This window comes from Gopherus flavomarginatus, chromosome 2 (genome assembly GCF_025201925.1).
Source record: "Gopherus flavomarginatus isolate rGopFla2 chromosome 2, rGopFla2.mat.asm, whole genome shotgun sequence".
In the NCBI taxonomy this organism is placed as follows: domain Eukaryota; kingdom Metazoa; phylum Chordata; order Testudines; family Testudinidae; genus Gopherus; species Gopherus flavomarginatus.
In genome coordinates, this window is record NC_066618.1 from 255,131,673 (window position 1) to 255,158,249 (window position 26,577).

The window sequence follows — 26,577 nt, forward strand, 5'->3', positions numbered from 1 at the left end:
TGTAATGTTTTTCTTGTGATTGTTTTCCATAATCAAAAACTGAAATATTCCTAAAATCTAACAAAAATTGGAGCTTTTAAACTTGCCCATTTAAAAAAAAATCATAGTCCTATCCAAGAATGACAGAATCGTAGAAATTAGAATAGAAAAGTCCTCTATGGTGGTGTAGCCAACCCCCCTGCCAGGGTAGAATTGTTCCTTGAGATAAATTTTGTAGTGTTTTGTCCAGTCCAGTTTTAAATGTCTTTGTTTAATTCCAATATGCTTCATTCTCGTGAAGCATATTACATACATATGTGTACTAACAGGATTGAAATATTTAATTCATGATCCTGGAGTAAAATATGAAGGTTGTACTCAGTTTTTACGCAGTATTCTCTGACTGAATTCAATAGGAGTTTTGAATGAATAAGGATTGAATAAAATCTCATTAAGGACATCAAGATTTGCTCTATTGTACCTCCAGGATAATTTTGTTTTATTACGTGTGTTTCTGTTAGTGGAAATGTATAGTACTGTTTGTATTAAAAAGTTATTGTAAAGGTATTCACATCTTTCAGAATTGTTCCAAGCAGAAGTCCTTTCGTAATAACAGATCCATGATTTTTTTCCATCCAAAATGTTGAGTGAATACCAGTATGCCAGATTGCCTAACTCCTATAGCATTGATTCAGCTTTTAAAGAGTTCTGCACATCTGAAGACATTAGATTGCATCCTAGTATGTGGCATATTGTCATGTATACAATTCTGTTGTCATCTCTGTCTTGTTTTTTGTTTTTTATCACTGTAGATTTATGCCTACATATTTGAAAACATCAAATCAGTTCAATTAGAAGCTTTACTTCTGTCCTTGGTAAGCCTGGTGGTGCTCGTTCTTGTTAAAGAACTGAATGAAAAATTTAAAAGAAAAATTAAAGTAGTTCTTCCCATCGATTTCATTCTGGTAAGTATGAAATCAAGTATCAGACTTCTTGCCTTTCTAAGCTTGCAGTTGTTTAACTAAACTGCTAAAGCTTATTATGTTGTCAATTGCTACCCAGGGCCACACCTGCAACTTATTAAATGTAGAGCTAATTTGCATGGCTGTATGTTAATGTATGAAGAGGAAACAGTTTGGATAAATAATTAAAAAAAGAAGTGACATATGTTTTCAATTTATAAAACGTTTTCCATATGTTTACTGTTTCTTACGTAAATACAAGACCATGAGGCCTAAGATGTTAATATGAGCAATTTTAAGTATAAAAATAAAAATGTAATTGGATTGTTTTTGATCTGAAGCTGTGAGAGACTAATGCTGGTTAGCTGTAGTCAGACATTGTTTTTTACATTTATTTATGACAAAATCAGTACCTAAACTGTCATTTTCTATTATTTCCAGTTTTCTTTTCATGTGGTGTAGGTTAAATAGAAATTAGCTACAGTGCTGTAAGTGCTCTACATTCAAACAATCAAGTGGTAATTCAGACATTTCCCTGCACCCAGAGCTGGGATTTTGTTTTCCCTAGAACCTCTTACAGAAAGCAAACAGATTTTGAGAGAAAAATTCTGGAGTCCATTTGTTCTTCACAGTGTATCAATCTTACATTTTTGCTTTCTTTGGACTCTCTTATACAAAAGGATACATTTTCTAAGGAAGCAAAATGCTGAAGCACAATCAACTAACATTGCATAGTTCATTATAAGAAACTATTTTGGGCATTTTTTCATAAAGAACTGTGGCCAATTTGGAATCACATTGAATTAATTACTAACTATTCTGTATGCTGCTGAATTGACTGGATTTTTTGCAGGCTATCTCTGGTATGTCAATGGGAGAGAACTCTCCCATCAACATAATTATTCCACCTCAATGAGAGGTGGAAGCTATGTTGGTGGGAAAGTGTCTTCCATTGACATAGTATCATGTAGACACCACTTTAAATCGATGTAATATATGTTGCTCAGGGGGTGGCTTTTTCACACCTCTGAGTGATGTAAGTTACATCTACTTAAGCAGTAGTGTAGACAAGCCCTTAGATACAAAGTTCCTATTAATACACCCCAGAACCATGTTAGTCTTTTACACAACTGTATCATACTGGTGACGTGTATTCAGTTTGTGGGCCACTATAACTCCGAACTCCTTTTTAGCAGTACTACTGCCTAACCATTTATTCCCTATTTTTATTTGTGTATTTGTACTTTATTTTGCATTTGTCTTTATTGAATTTCATTTTGATGATTTTAGAACTATTCTCCAATTTATCAAGGTCAATTTTTGAATTCTGATCCTTTCCTTCAAAGTACTAGCAACCCCTCCTAGCTTGGTGCCATGTTCAGATTTTATAAACATGCTCTTCAGTCCATTATTCAAGTCATTAATGAAAATATTGAATAGTACTGACCCAGTACTGAACCCTGAGGAACTCCACTAGATACGTTCTGCTAGCTTGACAATGAATCATTGTTAACTACTCTTTGTATATGATTTTTTAACAAGTTGTGCGCCCGCTTTAAAGTAGTTTTATCTATACCAATGGTCCTCAACCGGGGCACGTACCTTTGGGGGTACACAGAGGTCTTCCGGGGCTACATCAGCTCATCTAGATATTAGCTTAGTTTTACAACCGGCTACATAAAAGCACTAGCGAAGTCAGTACAAACTAAAATTTCATACAGACAATGACTTGTGTATACTGCTTTATATACTGTAAACTGAAATGTAAGTATAATATAATATGAATTCCAATTGATTCATAATTATATGGTAAAAATGAGAAAGTAAGCAATTTGTAATTAATAGTGTGCTGTGACACTTTTTTGTTATGTCTCATTTTGTAAGCAAATTGTTTTTAAATGAGGTGAAACGTGGGGTATGCAAGAAAGTCAGACTCCTGAAAGGAGTCAAATAATCTGGAAAGGTTGAGAGCTGCTGATTTAGACAACGTTTCCCTAATTTGCTTATGAGAACATCATGTGGGAATGTGTCAAAAACTGACTATAATCAAGATAATTCATGTCTACTGCTTTCCTCTTGTCCACGAGGCCTGTAACCCTGTCAAAGAAGGAAATTAGGTGGTTTTGTCATTGCCCCTCTACCTCGATATAACGCTGTCCTCAGGAGCCAAAAAATCTTACCGTGTTGTAGGTGAAACTGTGTTATATCGAACTTGCTTTGATTCACTGGAGTGCGCAGCCCCCCCCCCCCCCGAGCACTGCTTTACTGCGTTATATCGGGTAGTGTTATATCGAGGTAGATGTGTATTTTTTTTTGACAACTCCATGATGGCTATTCCTTATAACCCTGTTATCCTCTAGGTGCTTACAAATTGACTGTTTAATTATTTGTTCCAGTAACTTTCCAGGTATCAAAGTTAGGCTGACTGGTCTATAATTCCCCGAATCCTCTTTCTCCTCTTTTTAAAGATAGGTATTATGTTTGTCCTTCTCCAATCCCCTGGAATCTCCCCTGTCCTCCAGGAGTTCTCAACAATAATCACTAATGGTTCTGAGATTGCTTCAACAAGTTCCTCAAATACCCTAGGGTGAATTTCATCTGGTCCTGCTGACTTGAACACATCTATCTTATCTAAATATTCTTTAATTTGTTCTAACCTTATTCTGGCTTGTGTTGCTTCTCCCTTGTTGTTAATATTAACTATGTTTAGCATCTGATCACAATACATTTTTTAGTGAAGACTGATGCAAAATAGTCATTAAACACCTCAGCATTCTTGATGTCTGTTATTAGCTTTCCTTCCTCACCACATTTTCCTTTGGCTTTCTCTTCCTTGTAATGTATTTCTAGAACCTCTTCTTATCAGCGTTTGTCTTTTGCTAGGTGTTATGTTCATCAGGCAGATGGAGTTGCATACTTAGAGCTGGATGAAACTTTTTTTTTTGCCAAACAATACAAGTTTGAGTGAACCAAAACATTTTGTGAATTTGTGACAATTTTGCCAAAATGTCAGCTGGGAAAAAACCCTCCAAAATAATTCTGAAAAAATCAAATAATTTCATTTTAACAATTTCAAAATAAAATATTTCAATGTTTCATTTTAAAATTATTTTTCACTTTGAAATGTATTATTTATTAAAAAAATAAAAATGTTAAAAGGTTGAAAACAAAACTGCTTCATTCAATCTGAAATAAAATTTATGTTCAGACTCAACTGATTTTTTTCTGACTCTTTGGTTTGCCAGAACATTTGAAACATTTTTGTTTTGGGTTGATCTGAAATGAATTTTTGTTTTGATATTTCAGAAAGGCCAGCACACAGAAAAGTCAGTTATTCTCACAGCTGTACCCAGATATCCTTTTGTGTAGAGTAACTATTTAACCCACAGTCCTTGAGACAAATGTAGACTGTACGTTCACTTTGCTTTCATAATTTTAAAATATTGTTTCTAGAAAGTAGTAAGATCCTATTGAAGTTTGTAAGTGCTTTTCAAAATTAATATGAAAATGGACACTGTCCCTTTGAATTTTCTACTATAGTGGACTGGAGAGATAATTAGATACTGTATCCATGGGCGGTGGGTGAAGCTTCCCCTGGGGGAGGCTAGCTCATGGTCCTGCCTCTTCTGCCCTTGGCCCTGCCCAGACTCCACCCCCATCTTGCCTCCGCTTGGCTCCCTGCCCACTCAGCCCCCCGCTGCCAAGACCCTCCTCACCCCCTGGCCCATGGGAGACATCCCCACCCCGCCCGCTGCATTCTTCCTCACCACCCCCATACTGCAAGACCTTGTTGCCTGCCGTGCTGCTGTCTTGCTGGGGCCCTCCTCACTCTCCCACCTGCCGCTCGCCTTCTCAACCCTCCCTGCCATCCGCCTGCTGCTCACCCTCTCACTCCCCCACTAGAGCCCTCCCATCCACCGTAAGACCCCCGCATGCCTGCTTCTTGCCTCCTCACCCCCTACCCACCCACTGGTCGCCTCCTCACTCCCTTTCCTGCAGCAAGACCCCTGCTGCTCGCCTCCTCACTCCCTTTCCTGCAGCAAGACCCCTGCTGCTCGCCTCCTCACTCCCCTGCCCATCCAATTGCTGCTGACCTCCTCACTCTCCTGCCTGCTGCTGGCTTGCCACATCCCTCCTCAGTCCCTTGCTCCCGCAGGAAAGGGAAGTGAGGAAGATGCCATGAGTGGCTGGGACCTCCGGAGAGGGAGGGTGGAGTGGAGGAGAGGAGGAAGACTTACCAGTCAGGCAGCTGGTGGGGGCCTTGGGGAAGGGGCATGGCCACCATTGCCCTGCTGTCTGGCAGCAGGTCAGCAGCAGCTGTGCCAGGGAAAGCTTAGTCTTCCCTGGCCTATTATAGCCACTGCCCATGACTGTATGTCTTAGCTGTGTCCTTAAGAATGCAAATTGGATAGAATTTAATATTTATGTCTCTTCGCCACATATATAAACCCTCTGAGAGGCACAAACTTAGTTTAGAAGTTTGATCTAGAAACACAGCAGCTTGTAAGACCAGAGACTTTTGGTGTTAGAACACCTGAGAATCTAGCATGATTTAGGAATATTATCACAACATAGCTTGGCCCCATGTACACTGCAAGACCTAACTATTTGTTGAGGGACTACTTTGTTGTGGCATAGTAGTTCCCCCCAAATGGCAGGAAGTACACGGTAGACAAGGTCTAAGCTAGAAGCAATTTCATATCTGAGCAGGAAAGGATGAGCTATTATCCAGTAAGAAAAGTGTTTGTATAGCATGCCCCAGAAACCATGAGAGACCTAATCAGATACTTGTGAAAATACTTTGAGGAAGGAAGTCAGACAGAGGGGAAATCAGGAGGAAGTTGTGGGAATGCACAGGCAATAAACCACTAGACCTAAACCACCACAGCCTAAGAGAGATGCTATTATTCAAGCTAAGATACACAGCAACATGTCAGGTTACAGTGGAATTCTTCAGCCACTTTGCAACTGATTTAAAAAAAAATTGAAAAGGAAAAGGACATGAATGGGCTGAAAAACTCTCAGAAAAATTGTATGAGGTGGAGTGAAAACTCTGTGAAGATCCCCTTACTGAGTTTCTCCTAGCATCACTGTGCAGAGACCCACCAACTCGTGTAGATCCCATTCCCACAGAACACCATGTGCTGGTCCTGAGAGGGTGGGAATTATGGTGCTGCTCCCCTACTAGTAGCCACAAGTGGATCATGCATGGATTGTCCCCTTGGTGGGTAGATTTGAAGAGGGACAGTCACATTTGGATAAGAAAACTTTTATAGAGCATAGGGTATTCTTAATACAAATAATAGTTTGCACATGTGTTTTCCAGTTTTCTGAAATTTAAAACGTGTAGCCAAGAAGGCAACCTAAACAGCAATGTGCACGAGATCAGACTAGATGATCATGATGGTCCCTTCTGACCTGAAAGTCTATGAGCATGTTTCTATTTCAAAGCACTAGAATTTGTTTAAAAAAAAGACATCGGCATTGACAGGCTGCATACTAACATGCACTTTGAAAGATACAGTTTTGTGCTGCATTTTGTTAGTGGGTCTGTGGATACAAATTGAACATCTATAACTGGTGTGGGTGTGGGGCAGCAGTCATATTTGGCAGATGTGTACTTAAATATGCACAGTCTCCTTTTATCTCCAATGCCATAAATGTTCATGTTCCCATACAAAAATACTGCAGTATTCTACAGTAATTGCTCAACACATTGCAGATGTACTTTTTTGGACCAGCTCTGTAAAACTTTTTTAACAGTTGTTGGATTTTAGTGAAGTATGAGATTTTCTCTACATAATCCCTACAGATTCTGGTTCTGTGCATTGATTTTCTTAGCTATGCCCTCAGTGGGTTGCAGCAATATGTTTTGGCTGTATATACTATGGCATCCTGTAGTGAAACTTACAAGAGATATATATATATATTTTTTTTTGCATAGTTTTCCATGAATACGGCCCTCACCCTTTCTAAACAGAATATTGCACTTAATGCTTAAATAAAGGTATTTTTATTAACTAGTGTGCAAATTTTAAGACATTAGAGTGGCATCTTTAGGAAGGAATATTTAGAGAGGCATCTTTCAGGACTCTAGTAGGCAACTTTAGGAAGGAAGAATGGTCCAGTGACTGGACGTTAGTCTGGGACTTCAGAGATCTGGTTTCAATTCTCTGCTCTGCCACAGACTTCCTGTGTGATCTTGGGCAAGTCACTAGGCCGCTCTGTGTCTCAGTTCTCTTTCTGTATAATGGGGATAATAGCATGTCCCTATCTCACAGGGGTATCATGAAGATAAATGTATTAAAGATTGTGAAGCACTCAGATATTGCAGCAATATTAGAACCTAATAAATAGAACATTAACATCATTTCTGTACTGAATTAAATAGATCATTGCTACATCCATTGGCTGCTACTGTGCTGATCTGGAGTACACCTATGGCCTAGAAGTTGTGGGACATATTCCCGAAGGGTAATGTGTTCTTTATTTGCTTATGGTTTTAAAATGTATATGTGTTTACAGAACAGTCCATGAAAAGATCAAATAAAATGAAAATGGAGAGTACCTGCAATACTCATTTCGGCCCTCAAATATAGCCCCTCACTGGAGAAGTTTGTTGATAACCATCCTGAGCAATGCAGAAGTTCAGGTGCCTATGGAGACTGCTTCATTATTTTATACGACAAATGATGTCCAGTGGATCTAAGAAAGGTTGGACAGTAAAACACTCTCCCCTTCTACAACACAACTTGCTAGGCCTCCTTCTCCAGTACACTTACCAAAATAATTCTCTCTGTGCTGCCACAGACCGGGTATTATGGAGGAGCTTGCCATGGGCAGAGGGTGTATAGATAGCACCCTTCTTCTGCAGCAGTGTTTCTACACCTTTTTAGTTTATTTTTTTTCTTTTCATTTCTAAACTGGGATATTAAGTCATTCTCCCCCCACTCTCCCAAGTAATCTATTGGTGTCTAATAGGAAATTTCCTAAGAAATAATTTTTTTGGGGGAGTGCGGGGGAATATGTTACCAAATGATATATTTTTGAATAGCATTTTAACAAATATAGACGCACCATAGTTACTATGGTGATGAACACATTATAGATAGAGAGAACCTACTTCATTGGGGTCCATGATCCCAGAATACCGCATGCTTCTCATGATCATTATCAGTTTATAAGATTTAAAAATGGGGCTCAGCAAGTTAACCCATTAGATTTCCAACCACTTCTAGGGTTTCCCCATCTGACATAGGCCCAGTGCATTCTGGGAAGCCCAGGAGACAGTGTGTGTATTGCAGCAATAGGAGGAAGATACTGAGAGAGCCAATTATATGAGCTGTTGGGTGGCAAATTAGGCATCACGTATCTAAACTCAGGGTTTGGACAAGGCTAAATGCATCTCTTTGATATGTATTATGAAGAGTTAAGATTTATTTGTGCAGCTTTAATTAAAAGAAGCTTATTGTGTGCTACATAACACTTAAAGAATTGCTGCAGAAAGTGTTGAAGAATGCAAATGCAGCCCGTAACCTCCAAAAAACAGTAAATGCTTTGAGAGGCTTAAATTAAATTGTTGTATGTTACAAAATGAGGAAACAGGATTTCAGTGGCTGAGCTGATTTATGTGGACCCATTGCCAGTTCACTAGTTCATTGTTTTACATATGGCAGATTCCATTTGAGATAGTTTCATTTAGGCTGTCTCAATTTTTCCCTGCAGTTTCAAATGGATATGGTAGTCTGCCTCTCCTAAATTGTTGTGAGGTTTACTTTATTACTATTATTAGTCATCCCATTCTCCTATCCCCCACATATTAAGTCAGCAAAATACATATTTTGAGGCATACATTTCTGATTTAACACTGATATAGCTTTTAGATAGGGGGCACTATGGCTACCACCAGTTCTGCCCCCTGGCAGCAGGAGTACTAATATTGTCAAGGTGACAGGCTACCATTGGTATTTTAAGCACTGTGTGCTTTAAAGGAGGTCTACCCAACATGGTTCTCAAAATGCTAGTGTCTGCCAGCATCCTTTTTACACTAGTACTCCTGCTGTTGTTACTATTGTTTGATGCAACTGAAAAAGTGGTAGCAATGATGTGACATTTAGGGCAAAATGCCACAGTGTTTACAAGCCCTGTGTCTCTGTGAGCTTGTATGCGTTTCAATTAAATATAACTTCAGTTCAGGATTTATCACACATGTATCAAGTCCAGTAAAAAGGATTGTATTTACCTTTACAGGATACCAGCACCAAAAGCCCCATCCCTGAACATCCTCTCTGAAGTAGTTACTGAAGCTTTTGGAGTAGCGTTAGTTGGTTATGTAGCATCACTAGCCCTGGCTCAAGGCTCTGCTAAACAGTTCAAATACTCTGTGGATGATAACCAGGTAAAGTATTTTCTTTTCAGTGCTGGCAGATCATAAAATGACTATGATGTTTTTCAGGTGACTGAGGCTTAGCAGGTGACTGTAGGGTGACCAGATCACACAGATGAAATATAGGGACACTGGTGGGAAGGGAGCAAAAAAAACCCAACAGCTGCCAGAGCTCCATACCCCACCTCTCCCCACACCAGCATGTCTCCACTCCATCTCCACCTCCCCCCTCCCTCCAGTACTTGTGCCGCTATACAGCTGATCAGTGCAAGCCTGAGAGGGAGGGAGGATGAGAAGGAATGCGGCGTGCTTGGGGAAGAGGCGGGGTCAGGGCGGGGATTTGGGGAGGGATCCAATGGGGGAAGGAGGAGGCGGAGTCAGGGCAGGAGGGCGCAAGCCCCCTCCGGGCTCCGCTCCGCCTGTGAGCGGAGGCAAAATGTTGGGAGAATTCGCGTCCCGACCGAAGGTAGGTCGGGACGTGGGACAAATAAGCAAATATCGGGACAGTCCCGATAAAATCGGGATGTCTGGCCACCCTAGGTGACTGAGGCATTTCATATGTTATCATGAGGACTTCAGATGATAGTAGTAAACACAGGACCGGCACCAGTGTTTTTGGTGCCCTAGGTGCATGGCCATTTCGCCGGTCCCGCGGCTCTGGAGGACCTGCCGCAGAAGTTCCTGCGGAGGGTCCGATGGTCCCGCGGCTCCGGTGGAGCTGCCGCAGGCGTGTCTGTGGGAGGTCCACCAGAGCCACGGGACCAGCGGACCGTCCACAGGAACGCCTGCGGCAGGTCTACCGCAGCTGCGGGACCAGCGGACCCTCCACAGGCACGCCTGCGGCAGCTCCACCAGAGCCGCTTGCCGCCCCCCGGCAAAATGCCGCCCCTCCAATAATCCTGGCACCCTAGGTGATTGTCTAGGTCACCTTAATGGAAGCGCCGGCCCTGAGTAAACACCCAGTGCAGTCCAAATGAGCTCTGCAAAGCTTCCTAGTCTGTGGAGGCTGCTGCTGATTTTAAGGGGACACAAGCCTCAGCAGCAGCCATGGAATGCTGCATTAGGCACCAACAGTGGCCAGCTTGGGTTTCAGTCTGTTGTTCTTCAGTGTCGTAACATGAGGCAGTGTCTTCCAAGGCAAATCAGTGAGAGGAGAATTTTACATGGGCCACAGACTGAAGAAATAGAGCAGTAACTGGAGTGAGCTAGGAACTTATAGTCCGATGGACTTGCCTGATTTTCTTACAAAATGGGGCTTGTGCAAAGCATGAGTTCCATTTCAAGAAAAGGATGACTCTTTATAAGAAGTAGGAGCAGTGCTGATTCAGACAACCCTGCCAAACCTTCAGCTGCAGGGCTGTCAGTCCTGAGGGTTCGACTACTCAAGGGACAGGCTGAAGTGTCAGTGAGCTGTTTACTGCTTATGCCACTCTGCTGCTGAATCTGATGTAGGAGCGACGTCAGTTTGGCTGAGTGCTCTGGGAAGATAATAACTTAAGCAGTTGGTGGGAAATACAAGTACTTAGGGACAAGTTCTCTATTGTATATGGTCCCACAGGTAGAGCTGATGGGGAATTTTTCAGCTAATCATTTTTCATCAGAAAAGTCCGTTAGTCAAAAGCAAAATTGTTCATGAAACAAGGTCAGTTTAGCTGAATCTCTCAACTCCAAAAAATGTTGAAAAAACATTTCAAAATTGTCTAAATATTCCATTTTGACCTTTTCAAAACAAAAATGTTCAGTTTTCCAGTTCAAACTGACTTTTTGTTTTGAAATGTAAGCTAAATAGACTGAAAAAAGGTTAGAATCAAAACAAAACATTTTGAACTTATCAAAAGAAAATGTTTTGATTGACTCAATGTGGAAAAAAAATTGTACAGCTTGCTAACTATTTTGAGATTTTGGCTTTTCATCATGAGTCAGGACTGTAAAAATGTTCAAACTCTCTAAAATATTCTCAGGATGAGAAAACAGTTCCTTTCTCTGTTCTGTCTGCCTGCCTGTGGGACTGAAATGCTACCCTGCCTTCCTGCCCCATTGCGGAGCAGTGTGAGTTGGATGAGCCATGGCTGAACAGTGAATGATTGGCCTGGTAGCTGGAGACTCATTTGAATGTCTTTGCAGGACACCGCAGTTTTGCTTGGACCAGCCCATGTCTTTGCAACTTTTATATTAGTACATCATTGAGACATGGATGTGTGGATGTCCTCTTCGCTCATGTTTTAAAAAATATTTCTGCACGCAATCTTCCATTAGTTTTGACTTATGTCACAAAGCCATGTTTTGTAGGGAAGAGGGAAAGAAGATGGAAGTCCTGCCTGAGTGATGGTGGAAGGCAGGCATTATAGCTGCAAATGGCAGGAATAAGATAATGCCTTCAGGGGTACTTAGTCTGCAGCCCTTGCTGCGCCTTTAGTAAATGTGTAGCATGCACATCCACAGCTGAGCCCTCCAGCAGCTTGCTGGTCTTCAAGTGGGAGGATACTTGGTCAGGCAGGTGGCTGAGTGTGCCACCTATGGGGCAGTGCAGCACCATTATTGGTCTCTTTGCGTGGGGAAGAGGAAAAAGAGTCTCCCTAGACTCTGTCCCTGACTCAGTGCACTGATGCTAAAGAACCATAATCAGACACTGTATTTGAACACACTGTTCACCTCAGTATGCAGTTTGCAAGATCTCGGAAGGCTTCCTCACCCTGACTAGGCATTTCATGTCTAAGACTTTGCTCAGAGGTAGTTGCATTTCTGACCTGGGTGAGGTATAAAGCACATTAGTCATGAAAGATACCATATACATGCAAGTTACCATTTCTGCTACTCCATTAAAACTTGCTGTCAAAGAAGATAATTAACCATTCTTTTTCAAATTTTCTTATTGAAAGTTGAGATTGGCCTGAACATACTTCAGAGCTAAACACCCCCAAATTTTGGGCTGTTCAAAATGGATCTGGATGTAAATGTTGTGGTTGGAGCCTATCTCTAATAACTAGGAGTGCCATTTATTCTCCAAACACAATATAACTTCCTGGTCTACCTTTGAATCTAGGTAAGCATCTGGATCATTCAGGTTAGAACAGAGTCATGAGAAAGCCTACAGTGGGAAGATCTTTTAAGGGAATACAGTAACATACAATGTAAAAGTTTGTTCTTTATAATTGCTAATATTTACATAGAGAATTCCCATGTTGGTAAGAAATGTTGAAATGACAGAACAGAATAAAACAATGTATTCTTTTTAAAAACTTTGCAGGAACTTTTGGCTCATGGCCTCAGCAATGTGATTCCTTCGTTTTTCTTCTGCATACCAAGCGCTGCAGCGATGGGACGTACTGCACTTTTATATAGCACGGGAGCAAAAACACAGGTAACTCCTTAGACTTAAATTGGTAAGAAGCTGAGATTATTGTGCTGTTTATCATGTATTATACTGATTGTATCCACTATATTTTCTTGCTCTCCGTTTACCTGTAATGTGGAGGTCTCAGGAACCAACTTCTGAAGCCATTATGATTACCATCCCTTCAAGCTTCATATAAAATCAGCTGGTGAGAGGAGGATGCCCCTCATTCCTCCCAGCAACCAAGCATGTATCCCCAATACACAATTTTAGTTTAATAACTCAGGTGGGGAGAGGCATGAGTCTGCCCTTTGGCTTTAATAATCTGCATGGCATCACAATTATGTGCTACAGCCATGCTAAAAAAGCAAATGGGTTGATTTATTAATTAATCTACTTAGATTTTAATTTATTATGAGCTTTCAAGTCTGGGAAACAGAACTCAATCCTTGTGTTTCTCCCCTGCGTGGATACACTGCAGAATCTACATGTAAACTCTTGCATTTTTATTTGAATTATCACCGTCATGACTAAAGGGCCCTCTAGTGGTATGTGAAGGATTTCACTTTATATGTTGAGCTGGTCTTTAGCTTTAGGTTGATTCGATTTAAATAATTAAATCAGATCGTGACTAAAATTAATTAAATCCAACTTTTCCAGTTGTTTTTTTTTCACTTTATTTTGAAAATCAGCCTTGAAAGCCGCTCCTAAAAAGTCATAATCTGCCCACTGAAGGTCTGTGTCACTATGTGCTTGTATTGTGTCACAATGTGCTCATATCGTACAGTACATATCAGGCCTGTGGAGATGACATGTTCAGCTTCTCCATGACAGATATTAGCTGTTTGAGTTTTTGACAAAGCAATTCAGATAACAGGAACTAAATTTGAGATTGATCAGAACTACAGTTGCAAAAGTATAACTTTTCTAATTGTGCTCATCATGTTAACTCAACCATATGAACACCATTTTGGGGAAAGCTATGCTTGTCCTTAATGGCAGTTCATGACCTAAATGAGGGTAGATTATTACTCATGGTGTAGGCTTGTAGATTATGCTGAACTCTTCAGATCTTATCACATTTGTTTGTCACAAGTTGTCATAATACCTAGAAGTTATTTAGGTCTTTATATTTACAAAACACTGTTCAGGTATTTATTGATAACCCACACAGTACCCTGTGAGCTAGGTAAATTATACTGAATAATTTAAACAATAAACATCTTTAGAAAGGATTAATATTCAAAGACAGTTCTAATGCTGTTTATTGAATGTTTCAAGTAATAGAGTCTGACAACATTTAGTGCTTCACCATCCTTGTGCAGCATCATTTTCCATTATCCACCCAGATCCACTTTATCCATGCTTCAGACCCATAGTTCACTGTAGAATTCATTTTAGTTCCTGCATATAAGAAAATAAACCCGGCCATACTGGGTCAGACCAATGGTGCATCTAGCCCAGTATCCTGTCTTCCCACAGTGGCCAATGCCAGGTGCTTCAGAGGGAATGAACAGAACAGGTAATCATCACATGATCCATCCCCTGTCACCCATTGCCAGCTTCTGGCAAACAGAGGCGAGGGCAAGGGCGGGCAAACTTTTTGGCCTGAGGACCGCAGCGGGTTTCGTAAATTGTATGGAGGGCCAGTTAGGGGAGGGGTTGTGGTCCTCCTATCTGCCTCCTGGGACTCCTGCCCCATCCAACCCCCCCGGCCCCGTTCCCTGATGGCCCCTCTGGGACTCCTGCCCCATCCACACACATCCACTCCCTGTCCCCTAACTGCCCCTGGACCCCTGCCACTCCATCCAACCCCTCCTCTCATTCCTGATGCCCCCCCCAGGACCCCCGCCCCATCCAACCACCCCTTCCCCCTGTCCCCTGACTGCCCTTGATTGCCCCCTGCCACCCCATCCAACCCCCCTCCTTCCTGACTGCCCCTGTTCAACCCCCTGTTTCCCCCCCGACAGCCATCCACACCACCACCCCAAACTCCTCTGCTCTCTGTCCAACCCCCTCTGCTCCCTGTCCCCTTACCATGCTGCCTGGAGCATTGCTGGCTGGCGGCACTACAGCTGCGCTTCCTGGTTGGAGCTGGGCCAAGCTGCCAACGCCACCACGCAGCACAGAGACCGGGTCAGGCAGAGCTCTGCAGCTGCGCTGCCCCAGGAGCTCACAACCCCACTGCCCAGAGCATTGCGCCATTTGCACCGGCAGCAGAGCGAACGAGCTGAGGCTGCGGGGGGAGGGGGTACAGCAGGGGAGGGGCCAGGGGCTAGCCTCCTGGGCCAGGAGCTCAGGGGCTGGGCAGGATGGTCCTGCGGGTCATAGTTTGCCCACCCCCGGGCTAGGGACACCATCCCTGCCCATCCTGGCTAATAGCCACTGATGGACCTATCCTCCATGAACGTATCTAGTTTTTGTTAACCCTGTTATAGTCTTGACTTTGTGGGGGAGAGATAGCTCAGTGGTTTGATCATTGGCCTGCTAAACCCAGGGGTTCTGAGTTCAGTCCTTGAGGGGGGCCATTAAGGGAACTGGGGTAAAAATCTGGGGATTGGTCCTGCCTTGAGCAAGGAGTTGGACTAGATGACCTCCTGCAGTCCATTCCAACCCTGAAATTCTATGATTCTATGAACATCCTCTGGCAAGGAGTTCCACAGATTGACTGTGTGTTGTGTGAAAAAATGCTTCATTTTGTGTATTTTAAACCCACTGCCTATTAATTTCATTTGGTGACCCCTAGTTCTTGTGTTATGAGAAGGAGTAAATAACCCTTCCTTATTTACTTAGCACACCAGTTATGAATTTATAAACCTCGATCATTATCCCCATTTAGTTGTCTCTTTTCCAAGCTTAAAAGTCCTAGTCTTATTAATCTCTCCTCATACAGAAGCCATTCCATACCCCTAATTCTTTTTGTTGCTCTTTTCTGAACCTTTTCCAATTCCAATATATCTTTTTTGGGATGAAGCGAACTCATCTGTATGCAGTATTCAAAATATGGGTGTACCATGGATTTATATAGAAGGCAATATGATATTTTCTGTCTTATTATCTATCCCTTTCTTAATGATTCCCAACATTCTGTTCGCGTTTTAGACTGCCGCTGAACATTGAGTGGATGTTTTCAGAGAACTATCCATAGTGACTCCAAGATCTCTTTCTTGAGTGGTAACAGCTCATTTAGACCCCATCATTTTATATGTATAGTTGGGATTATGTTTTCCAATGTGCACTTACCAGCATTGAATTTCATCTGCCATTTTGTTGTTCAGTCACCCAGTTTTGTGAGATCCCTTTATAACTCTTTGCGGTCTGTTTTGGACTTAACTGTGTGCAGTAGTTTTGTATGATCTGAAAATTTTGCCACTTCATTGTTTACCCCTTTTCACAGATCATTTATGAATATGTTGACTAGTACTGGTCCCAGTACAGACCCCTGGGGGACTATTTACCTCTCTCTGTTTTGAAAACTGATTATTTATTCCAATCCTCTCTTTCCTATTTTTTAATCAGTTACTAATACATGTGAGGACCTTCCCTTTTATCCAGCTATCTTCTAGGAGGTTGTAGAGGACCCTGAAGGCCTGTATGGTTGAAGGAAAGTATAAAGAGAATGAAATCATAATGTTTCCCATGGAGTTGATTGGTTACGACTCCTTTGTACTTGTCTGGTGGCATAATGATACCAAAATCCATCTGTAAGTCACCTGCAGAGAGTTCCCTGGCATAGGGGAACTACCTACTGGCACACCTCTGCCCTGGCAAGCCCTACTCCTCCCCCACAGGGTAGGAACAGTGAACTGTAGCTTTGCTTTGCTCTGCCAGTGGCATAATTTAAAAGTACCGAGGAGCCACAGGTGCCGACTTTTCAAAGTGCTGAGGTGCTGGACCCCTGGCTCTGACCCAGGCCCCGAACATACTGCACACCTTCCCCCAAGGCTCTACCCTGTTCTTCCCCCTCCCCTGAGCATGCCGCTTCCCCACTCCTCCCACTTCTCTCCCATCTCCTGCATGCCATGAAACACCTGTTCGCCGCAGGTGGGAGGCATGAGGAGAGAGGCGGAGACGCTGATCCATGGAGCTCACCGGTGGGTGGGAGGCACTGGGGGAGGGTGGGCAGTGAGCTAATGGGGGTTGCCAGTGGGTGGTCTGCACCCACCATTTTTCCCTGTGGGTGCTTCAGCCCTGGAACACCCACGGAGTCAGCACCTATGCGAGGAGCAGCTCTAAATTGCATCAGGCTCACAGTTGGCTCTCAGAATTAGTCAGCTGGACCTGGCTCCCTGACACCTTCCCTATCCTGTCTCAGTCAGAACTCTAGCATAGGAGAGAATGTGCCCCTGTAATTCTGTGATTTAGTTCTGGATCACATGCAAAGGCATATGGCCAGCTTTCAGGATAGACACTCCCAGGAGTTGGGTCTAGGAGTGGGGTGCGGCTCCCAGGCGGAGGGGGCGCAGACAGGGGTAAGGGGCTGAGACTGGGGGTGGATCTGGGGCCATGGCCAGGGGCCAAGGCTGTGGGGAGGGCTGGGGGCAGGAGCTTAGTTGTGGGCAGGGTATGTTGGGGGGCTAGGAGCTGGGTTCCTATCTGTGAGCGGAACCATATCAGAGCTGGGGGCAGAGCGGGGCTGGGTGGCGCTTTCTCCTCACCACTCCTGGGGGCTGGCCCTGGCCTTGCCGCTCCCTCCTGAACATTCCTATGTGCCACCCCTAGGGGGGCATGTCCCACAGTCTGGGGACCACTGCTCTATTCCACCACCAGCTGGCTGTGCAGGCTCTGTTGTTGCATGGACCTTACGCTATATGTACCCTTCTATCCTTTTCTATTCTATGCAGGTTCTTCTATCATGCTCATCACTGTAGTACCTGATCTGCCAGCTAGAGTGCCAGTTTCCAGTATGTGGCTTTCTCTAACCCCAGTGCTATGACAGACTAAATTCCTTTACCTCTTTTCTTCTTCTGCCTCTTGGAAAGGTGCACTTCAGCTTGAATTTCCAGTTTCTTGGTCCATATAGGTGGGATGGCAAGCAGAGGACTGAAGAATGTCACAAACAAATGTTGATGACAACAAGCAGAGCAGAGGCAGGGGGTGTTCTGAAAACATAGAGGTCAGTGAATTTAGTTGTATGTCATGAGAGAGATGTAAGGGGCCCCACAAGGACTAGTACCAGCCCTATTTGAATCTATAATGGACTTCATGTTTTCCAAGAACCTCTACTTGGACTTAGTAGGATCCTGAGCATTTCCTTCTTCATGATATCTTAATTTAGCAACTGCAAGAAGTGAGAACTGGATTCCAGGCTTGATAAATATTCCCTCAGGTGATATCAGCATCTGTCCTTTACCTCTCTTTTCCCTGACATTTTATTTTTGGCTAAATCATCCCTTAAAGTGTGCAACGATAACTTTATTAAAGACACTCCCTATCAGTATCATAATAAAGCAAGCAGGCATATATTTATCACCAAAACCTGGAGAGGATTTGATTGAGTTCTAGAGTACATTTTGGGGTTTTATTCCTACTGCTAAAAAGGATTATTTTGTTTTGTAATTTTCCACCAGATTAACACTGTGATAATACATACATTTGCCTAGATTCATGTTTCCTGCATAAACCATTAACTTTCTGATATTGGAGATTATGATTTACTGATGCATCAACCAAAGGTAAAATGTTTCAATGCTAATACAGGAATCTCTGTTCATACCTGATCGTACAAGGGAAATGTTTTCTCATAATAAAGGAAGAAAAGAGCTCCTCCTATTCAAAAACAACCAACAGATCTAGAGTTCTTCAAATATCACTGTTGCATTGTTCAGTGTAGGGATAAGCTGTTGTGAAATGACACAATATGAAGGTTATGTTACCATAAATACAAGTACAGAATGGGCATACATTGCTGCAGATCTCGTGAAATTACTGCACACACGTACTGTTACAGTAGCTGATTTTACAAGTGGTTCGTGCCTATGTATCTAACATCAAGTCAAGCCCATTGTTGATATTTGATACAGATATTCGTGCATTTAGTGGCTAGAGGAAATCCACCAGAGGTGAAAATTTAAATGATCCGCACATGGTTCTCATCCACAGATTTGATAGCCAAAATCTGTAGTCTGTTTCCTTTATCTTTTGTGTTTATAATGTTATGTTATTCTGACCATTTCTGGTAAACCCAGCATATTCAACTGACTTTTCATTGGCTATAAATATTGAATAACATTATTGTGCTTTCCCTGTTTGTTTAGGTGGCTTGCCTTATATCTTGTATTTTGATACTTGTGGTGATCTATGCAATAGGACCAATGCTATATTGGCTGCCCATGGTACAGTACTTGTTTTTATTTTTTAAAGTTTCATTGCACGTTTCCAAACAAGATATACATATATTTCATAGAAGATGGTTCTCCTTTTGAAATGAATACATAGCTCCCATAAACACCAGTGTTAATGACATAATAGAAAGAGGAGAATACACCTCTGCAAGTCTTAAAATACCTAGATTACCCCCCAATTTCTTTGTGTTGGGAAATATTTTCTTTTAACTTAATTTTGATCTGTAATCGGTCTAAAAATATGGGGCCAGATTCTAGCTCATGTAAATTGGCATAGCTCCACTGAAGTCAAAGTAGTTGCACAAGTTTCCTGCATAGAGAATGTTGTCTGTGATTTTACTTTAGAAATAAATTTGTCCCACACTGATAGTAGCCAGTGATCTAACTTTTATTATAGAAAGTTATGAACTGTTTTTGTTTTGCTGCACATGGAATTATGGATAAATCTGCACTGAGATGTGGATAGACCAAATAGAGTATTGCCATGTAAAATATCTAGCCATAAACATTGTAAGTTAACACCAAATCACTAGTAGAAAATGGCCAAAGCGACTAAAATTCAGATCCAAACTTCTCCAAAGTTTGAGGATGTTTATATTAGGGATTTGGGGTCAGCCATGTCTTACTTTTACTATGCTTTATTGTTGATATATTGCCATAGGTATGCAAGGTGCTTTCCACGTATGGGGTCCAGGCCTGAAATAGGTTACTGTCTAATTACATAATCTGCAGTCTAAACCACTGGATAAGGGATGCACCATGTGGCTTTGTTTTTATCCTTTCTTGGTTTCCTTTATATGTGTGTGTGTAGCTTGTATTTTAACCTTTGCCTGTTTTCCTGTTTGTGGGTATTTTTTTAGCCTTTTGCTATTTTCCTTTTTTATTTAACCCTATCCTATTACCCGTATTTTGAATCTTTCTTATTCCCCCTTTCCTACCTCCATATTTTGAGTCTATCCCTTCCTATTCCTGTTTTGATTCTGTCCTCCTCCTTCCTGCTCTGAGGCCCATAAATTGAAAAGACTAATGCAGGGTTGGCCTGGTACCTTTACTCTGCCTGCCAAATCTCTGGATTCTCCGCTCCAGGACCCTTCTGCAGAAGGTGGTGAGGAGTGGAATTGCTGCTTAATAGGGCAGGAATCATATCAGTGCCTGGAAGTTACTAGCTCCTTTGCTTCAGAGAACCTCACCAGGTAGCAATAGAATGTGGGCCTGCTGCTACTAAAACAGATAGGCCTGGTATTTCTCTCCAGAGTTTCCTGTCTTCTTCAGTCCAGGGCCTCTCCTATATAGTCTGTTAGGGTGAGGAGAGTGGGTCTGGTGCCTTGCCTGTGCCCTTGATATCTGTACTCACTACATTTTTGAAGCATTTCCCTTGGTATTTCTAGGATTAAGTTATATCAACTACTAATTTGGGAAAAATGCCAATTTTGCTACCTAGCAATTCCCTAATAGCCTTTTCCTTTTGCTTCTTTTTCAGTGTGTTCTAGCAAGTATCATTGTTGTGGGTCTAAAGGGAATGCTAATGCAGTTCCGTGATTTAAAAAAATATTGGAATGTGGATAAAATAGACTGGGTAAGTGAAATGTAACCTAAGGATGTTTTCGAGACAGAGGCTTAAACACATGCTTGCTAAACAAAACCTTAACACTGCTTTAGGCTGAGAACCCATATGCCAGTGCAAGCCAGTTTTTTATATACTGCCAGCTTATTTTCTCAATCACAAAATAGCAGCATTTGAAATTTTAATTGCCTTTATAAGAAACAGGAATGGAATTTTGGCAAATTATTAAGGATAAAGCATAATTTAAGACAAAAAAAGTTTATTCAGTCAGACCTGGTTAATCAGAATGGATTTAGAATGTCCAATTTTGTATGTATACAAATCCCTTGGTTAGCTAGTCTGCAAAGTTTTGCTGGTATGGAAGTGTAAAAAAAATCTGGTATTCTAGCCTGGTACATGGAATGAAAACTATACAGGACATATAGAAATAAAAGTACAAAAGATGTGGAAATAGATATTGTGTGTTTCTAATGATGTTGCGTAGATCTTAATCCATATGAAAATAGTATTAGAGATGGGTGATGCTTTCCCGTTTGCACAGTAAAACAGATTTTGTTTGGTCAAAACAAAAGATTCCATAGCAAGGAATGTGAAATGGAGCTAGGATGACGCGATGTCCCTATTTTATAGGGACAGTCCTGATATTTGGGGCTTTTTCTTATATAGGTACCTATTACTACCCACCCCGTGCAGATTTTTTACTGCTGTTGGGTCACCCTAAATGGAGCAGATTGGTGAAACAAAAAGTAATGCAGCATCATACTCTAATAGAAATCAGAACAGGACACTAGTATTCACAGCAAAGAACCCCTATCAAATATTCAAAGCAAATATGGCTGACATTCAGTCAGCTGGTTGTGGTGGTGATTTGTTGAGTGTTGGTCATGTTTCAGGAGGGCCAGTAGTTTTCCCTCTCTGAGGGAGCCATTGAATATTCCTTACAAGGCTCTATGTTATAGCTATTGGTTTGGACATCTCTTGAAACATTTTAAAGCCTGTTTGTGATCACTGTATGTAATTCTGTTAAGGAGTGTTAATGGTTGCATCCTTCTGTTATGTTTATGGGAGGCATCTTAGATTCATCTGGTCTCTTAGGGAAATAAGATCTCAGGTAGCATAGCAGAAGCTCTTCACAGGTATTGCATTAAAAAACTGAACTGATAACTTTTAGGGACAGTTCAGCTGGGTGATAATTTTCAGACTGTAACAGAGGAGGAGGAGGAGGATCGCTGGGTCTCATCCAGAGGTATGGTGAAGTCTTTTATGAATTCTATGTGCTTCAAGTGGTAGAGTTCTGGGCCTGTGTTGTACAATCTACATTCTAGTCTGTCCTTCACACACGGGTGATAATGGTTGCCAGAGTACCCACGTGATCTGTGTGGATGATGTGGAGAGAGATGTATTTCTGGACAAGTAAATTGATGTCAGTTGATAGGAGACTATAACTATTCCATCAGCATGTTATTCTAATGACTAGATGATGTTTTCTACCAGGATATTCTGGAAGCTCACCTGACTCATCATCTTTCAGAGGCAGACTAGCCTGGCTGATTCTTTTTCCCTTGTAGGAAGGTTAGAAAGCTTTGATATCTGTTCAGAAGTGAACATCAGACAAGGCTAGGAGCATGGTTATCACACCTAGGTTATCAATTAATGTTAAGATAAAATCAAGAGTGTATTTGGCTGTGTGAATATGCCTGGAATGTACCTTGGAGAATCGCGGGCTTACCATTTTGTACATGAGGGCCTGAGCCATTGGGATGTGAATGTTGTCAACATAGGTGCTGAAGTCTCCTAGGAGAATAATTTAGGTTATTCCAGTGCCAGGCTTGTCAGTAGTTCTGTTAGCTCCTAAAAGAACCAAGAAGGCTTACGTATTGGATAGTAGAATTCCCATGCTGATTCCATCTATATATTCTTGTTTGTTGCATATATTAGAACAATAATTCATCTTTGGCTAGCTGTATCATCCCCTCTGTTCAGTCTTTATAATGAAATGGTAAAGAATATTGCTCTAGATCAGGGGTGGCAACCTTTCAGAAGTGGTGTGCCGAGTCTTCATTTATTCACTCTAATTTAAAGTTTCGAATGCCAGTAATACATTTTAATGTTTTTAGATGGTATCTTTCTATATGTCTATAATATATAACTAAACTATTGTTGTATGTAAAGTAAATAAAGTTTTTTAAAATGTTTAAGAAGCTTCATTTAAAATTAAATTAAAATGCGGAGCCCCCCGGACCGGTGGCCAGTTCCCAGGCAGTGTGAGTGCCACTGAAAATCAGCTTGTGTGCTGCCTTCGGCAGGCGTGCCATGGGTTGCCTACCCCTGCTCTAGATAGTATAATTCAAATTGAAATATTGTTTTCTTTTGTAAATAGAAGTGTTGATCTTATATAACAGAACTGGTTGAGGAGACCCACCAAGACCAAGTAATATGAGTGACTAAAGTTAGCGCTGATTTTAGAATGTATTGGATCCCAGCAGCAACTGACAGTATATTGGAAATGAAAAAGGTCTATTGCCTAGGTTTTTAAGTGTTTTGAAGATGGGAACTATACTAAAAACATTTAGAAATAACTAGCAGCTGTCCTTTTGGAACAGATGTGAATAAAGAGCATTTAAAAGGATGTGTGTCATGTAATGTAGAAGTCAAGATTGTTATGCTCATTGGTTTGGCAAATGCAGTGTCTGGAAACAGAATATTAGATATGATGTCAAATTATTATCTTTCTCTGTCATAAAAAGGGGAATTAAGAGGACCCTGAGGAATTATAGACAGGTCAGACTAACTTTGTTACCTGGAAAGATACTAGAGCAAATGACTAAACAATCAGTTCTTCTTCGAGTGCTTGCTCATATCCATTCCAATTAGGTGTGCACGCGCTGCGTGCACGTTCGTCGGAGACTTTTTACCCTAGCAACACTCGGTGGGCCAGCAGGTCGCCCCCCGGAGTGGCGCCGGTATGGCGCCTGATATATACCCCTGCTGGCCCGCCCGCTCCTCAGTTCCTTCTTACCGCCCGTGTCGGTCGTTGGAACTGTGGAGCACGGCTAGCCATTCTCCACCTCCCTAGCGTTTCACTCTTCTACAGTATAGTGTATATAGTTCTGTAATTATAGTAATAGTTGTAGTTATAAAGTTAGTTAAGTGTAATTGTAAATAGTTATACAGAGGATAGGGGGTTCGCCCCTTTTCCTACCTGCGGTGCCGGGGCCCATGCCCGGTTCACCCGGCTTTAAGCCTTGTGCGGCCTGTCATCGGCCGATGCCCACAGGAGATCCGCACGACTCCTGCCTGAGGTGCCTAGGCGAGTCCCACCTTGTGGACAAGTGCCGGATCTGCAAGGCATTCAAGCCCCGAATGAAGAAGGAGCGGGACAGTCGCCTCAAGCAGATCCTGATGGAGGCAGCGCTGACTCCACCGTCGGCACCGACTCCGGCACCGGGACCAAGTGTCGCCTCCGCTCCGGACCGCCCGGCGCTGGCAAAGGCTTCAACTTCCCGCTCGGCACCGGCCCGGCACCCTAGCCAGTACCGCTCCCTCTCCCCGAGGAGCAAGAAGCACAGGGCTCCTGCGGTGCCTCCAACTGCACCGCAGTCTGAGCGTGCCTCCAAACCTGACCACCCGGCACCGTCATCCGCCGCGGCACCGAGCGTCGTCGCACCGTCGACTCCGGCTCCTCAGGGACCGTTGAGTCCGGTGCATCTCAGCTCCCCAGTGACAACAGCAGTTGAGCTTGTCGCGCCCTCCACGCCGGAGACCTTCTACGTTGCACGCAACCTCACCGCCCTGACAGAGCCCGAGCTGCCCCAACCCCCGGCACCGCCGGTGCGGGTTCTCCAATCGATGGGCAAGCCCGCCATGGTGCGGCCGCATTCGCCGGGCACTACTGGGCATCGGTCCCGTTCCAGATCCAGGGACCACTCTCAGCGTCGCCGCTCGAGATCCAGATGCCGCTCACAGTCCCGGGACCGCTACCTACGGCACTGGTTGTACTCGCGGCACCGTTCAAGATCCCGGTCGCCGTCGTACTAGTCTCGGCACCGGTCTAGATCGCGGCACCGATGTTCCTACCGCAGCCGATCCCGGCACGGCAGCGTACGGCACCGGTCGACCTCCCGGCACCGAGCTGGTAGCAGGTCCCGGTCCAGATCGAGGTACCGCCATGACTCCCGGTACCGCTCGCCGGCACCGCGCAGCGACGTCGGGATGCGCAGAGGCCTGACGCAGTCATCGACGGCTCCTCCATGGCCTTCAAGGCACTCGTCCGCTTCTTCCCATATGGACAGCGCCTCTTACGGGGGTTCGGATGTTCAGGCCCGCCCGGACCAGGGACCACCACAATGGTCCTTTTGGACACCCTGGGCATACCACCAAGCCCAGGGCGAACCTTCGGGCCCCGCTCACTCCAACCAATCGGAGCATCGTGCACCAGAGGCCACAGTCAACCGGCCTCCCCCCTCAAGTATGGAGAAAGACCCTACGGATCCCCTGGCGCAGCAGGATACTCGGGAAGTAGAGGTCCCTCTGGACGAGGCTTCCGTTCAGGAACCACTCCTCCCTGGGGTGTCTTCTTCCTCGTCCCCAGATGAGGCGGTAGCGGGCACATCTTCATCAGGGCCCCCGCCGATTGATCTCCGGGCACATCAGGACCTTCTGAGGCGAGTTGCCCAGAACATAAACCTTCCTGTTGAGGAAGTCCCGGAAGTAGAGGACCCGGTGGTAAGCATCCTCTCTGCGGAGGCACCGACCAGGGTAGCCCTCCCCTTCATCAAGTCGATCCAGGCGAAGGCGGACACCATCTGGCAGTCTCCATCCTCCATTCCACCCACTGCCCGCGGAGTGGAAAGGAAATATATGGTACCATCCAAGGGGTATGAGTACCTCTATGTACACCCTGCTCCCTGCTCTTTGGTGGTACAATCAGTCAATGAGTGGGAACGCCACAGCCAACAAGCTCCTGCACCAAAATCCAGGGAAGCCAGGCGCATGGACTTGCTGGGTCGCAAGATTTTTTCTGCGGGAGGCCTTCAGCTCCGTGTGGCGAACCAGCAAGCCCTCCTGAGCCGTTACAGCCACAACACCTGGGAGGCTGTCGGCAAATTTACGGAGCTGCTTCCCCAGGACTCACGCCAGGAATTTTCATCTCTCCTGGAAGAGGGCAGGAGGGTCGCCAGGACCTCGCTACAAGCGTCATTAGATGCCGCAGATTCGGCAGCAAGAACACTGTCATTGGGCATAACCATGCACCGTATATCGTGGCTGCAGTCTTCCGGACTACCGCCGGAGCTACAGTACACGATTCAGGACCTGCCATTTGATGGGCAGGGCCTTTTCTCTGAGAAGACAGAACCCAGCCTACAGAGCCTGAAGGATAACCGGGTCATCATGCGCTCACTGGGAATGCACACGCCCCAGACTCAGAGAAGGCCATTCCGCCCCTACCATCAGCGCACTTACCCCCCGCCTTGCCCCAGGCAAGATTTCAGCCGGAGGCGAGGCCGGCCGAACCATAGACGTCAGTCAGGTCCTCAAAGGGGTAACAAGGGTCTGACAAGCCACCGCAGGGACCCAAGGCGAACTTTTGAAGGTGCGCCCGAGAGCAGCTTACCAATCCCTTCCCTGGATCCACTTCATTTCCTCAACCGCCTCCGCCCCTTCCTGCCGTCGTGGTCCCAGCTAACTTCGGATCGTTAGGTCCTGCGCATGGTGCAGTTTGGTTACCATCTTCAGTTTATTTCTCCACCCCCCTCGCATCCTCCCTCCTCGTCCCTCTTCAGGGACCCCTCTCACGAGCAACTTATCATCCAGGAGGTTCGCAAGCTCCTGCTCATTGGAGCTATAGAGGACGTGCCAAGGGAGCTAAGGGGCAAGAGGTTTTATTCCTGGTACTTCTTAATCCCCAAGTCAAAAGGGGGCCTTCGACCCATCCTGGACCTGTGAGGCCTGAACAAATTCATCAAAAAGTTCAAGTTCCGCATGGTAACCTTAGGAACCATCATTCC

At 43.8% G+C, this 26,577-nt stretch overlaps 1 protein-coding gene across 1 annotated transcript in view; it reads left to right on the forward strand.

The window, feature by feature from the left end:
- SLC26A7 (solute carrier family 26 member 7) overlaps positions 1-26,577 on the forward strand; it is a 151,923-nt gene that overhangs the window by 58,135 nt on the left and 67,211 nt on the right. The window contains exons 5-10 of the mRNA XM_050941497.1: positions 792-944; positions 7,333-7,415; positions 9,192-9,339; positions 12,575-12,688; positions 18,919-18,996; positions 20,486-20,581. Of these exons, the coding sequence (XP_050797454.1) occupies positions 792-944; positions 7,333-7,415; positions 9,192-9,339; positions 12,575-12,688; positions 18,919-18,996; positions 20,486-20,581 (672 nt within the window). The remainder of the gene's footprint in view (positions 1-791; positions 945-7,332; positions 7,416-9,191; positions 9,340-12,574; positions 12,689-18,918; positions 18,997-20,485; positions 20,582-26,577) is intronic.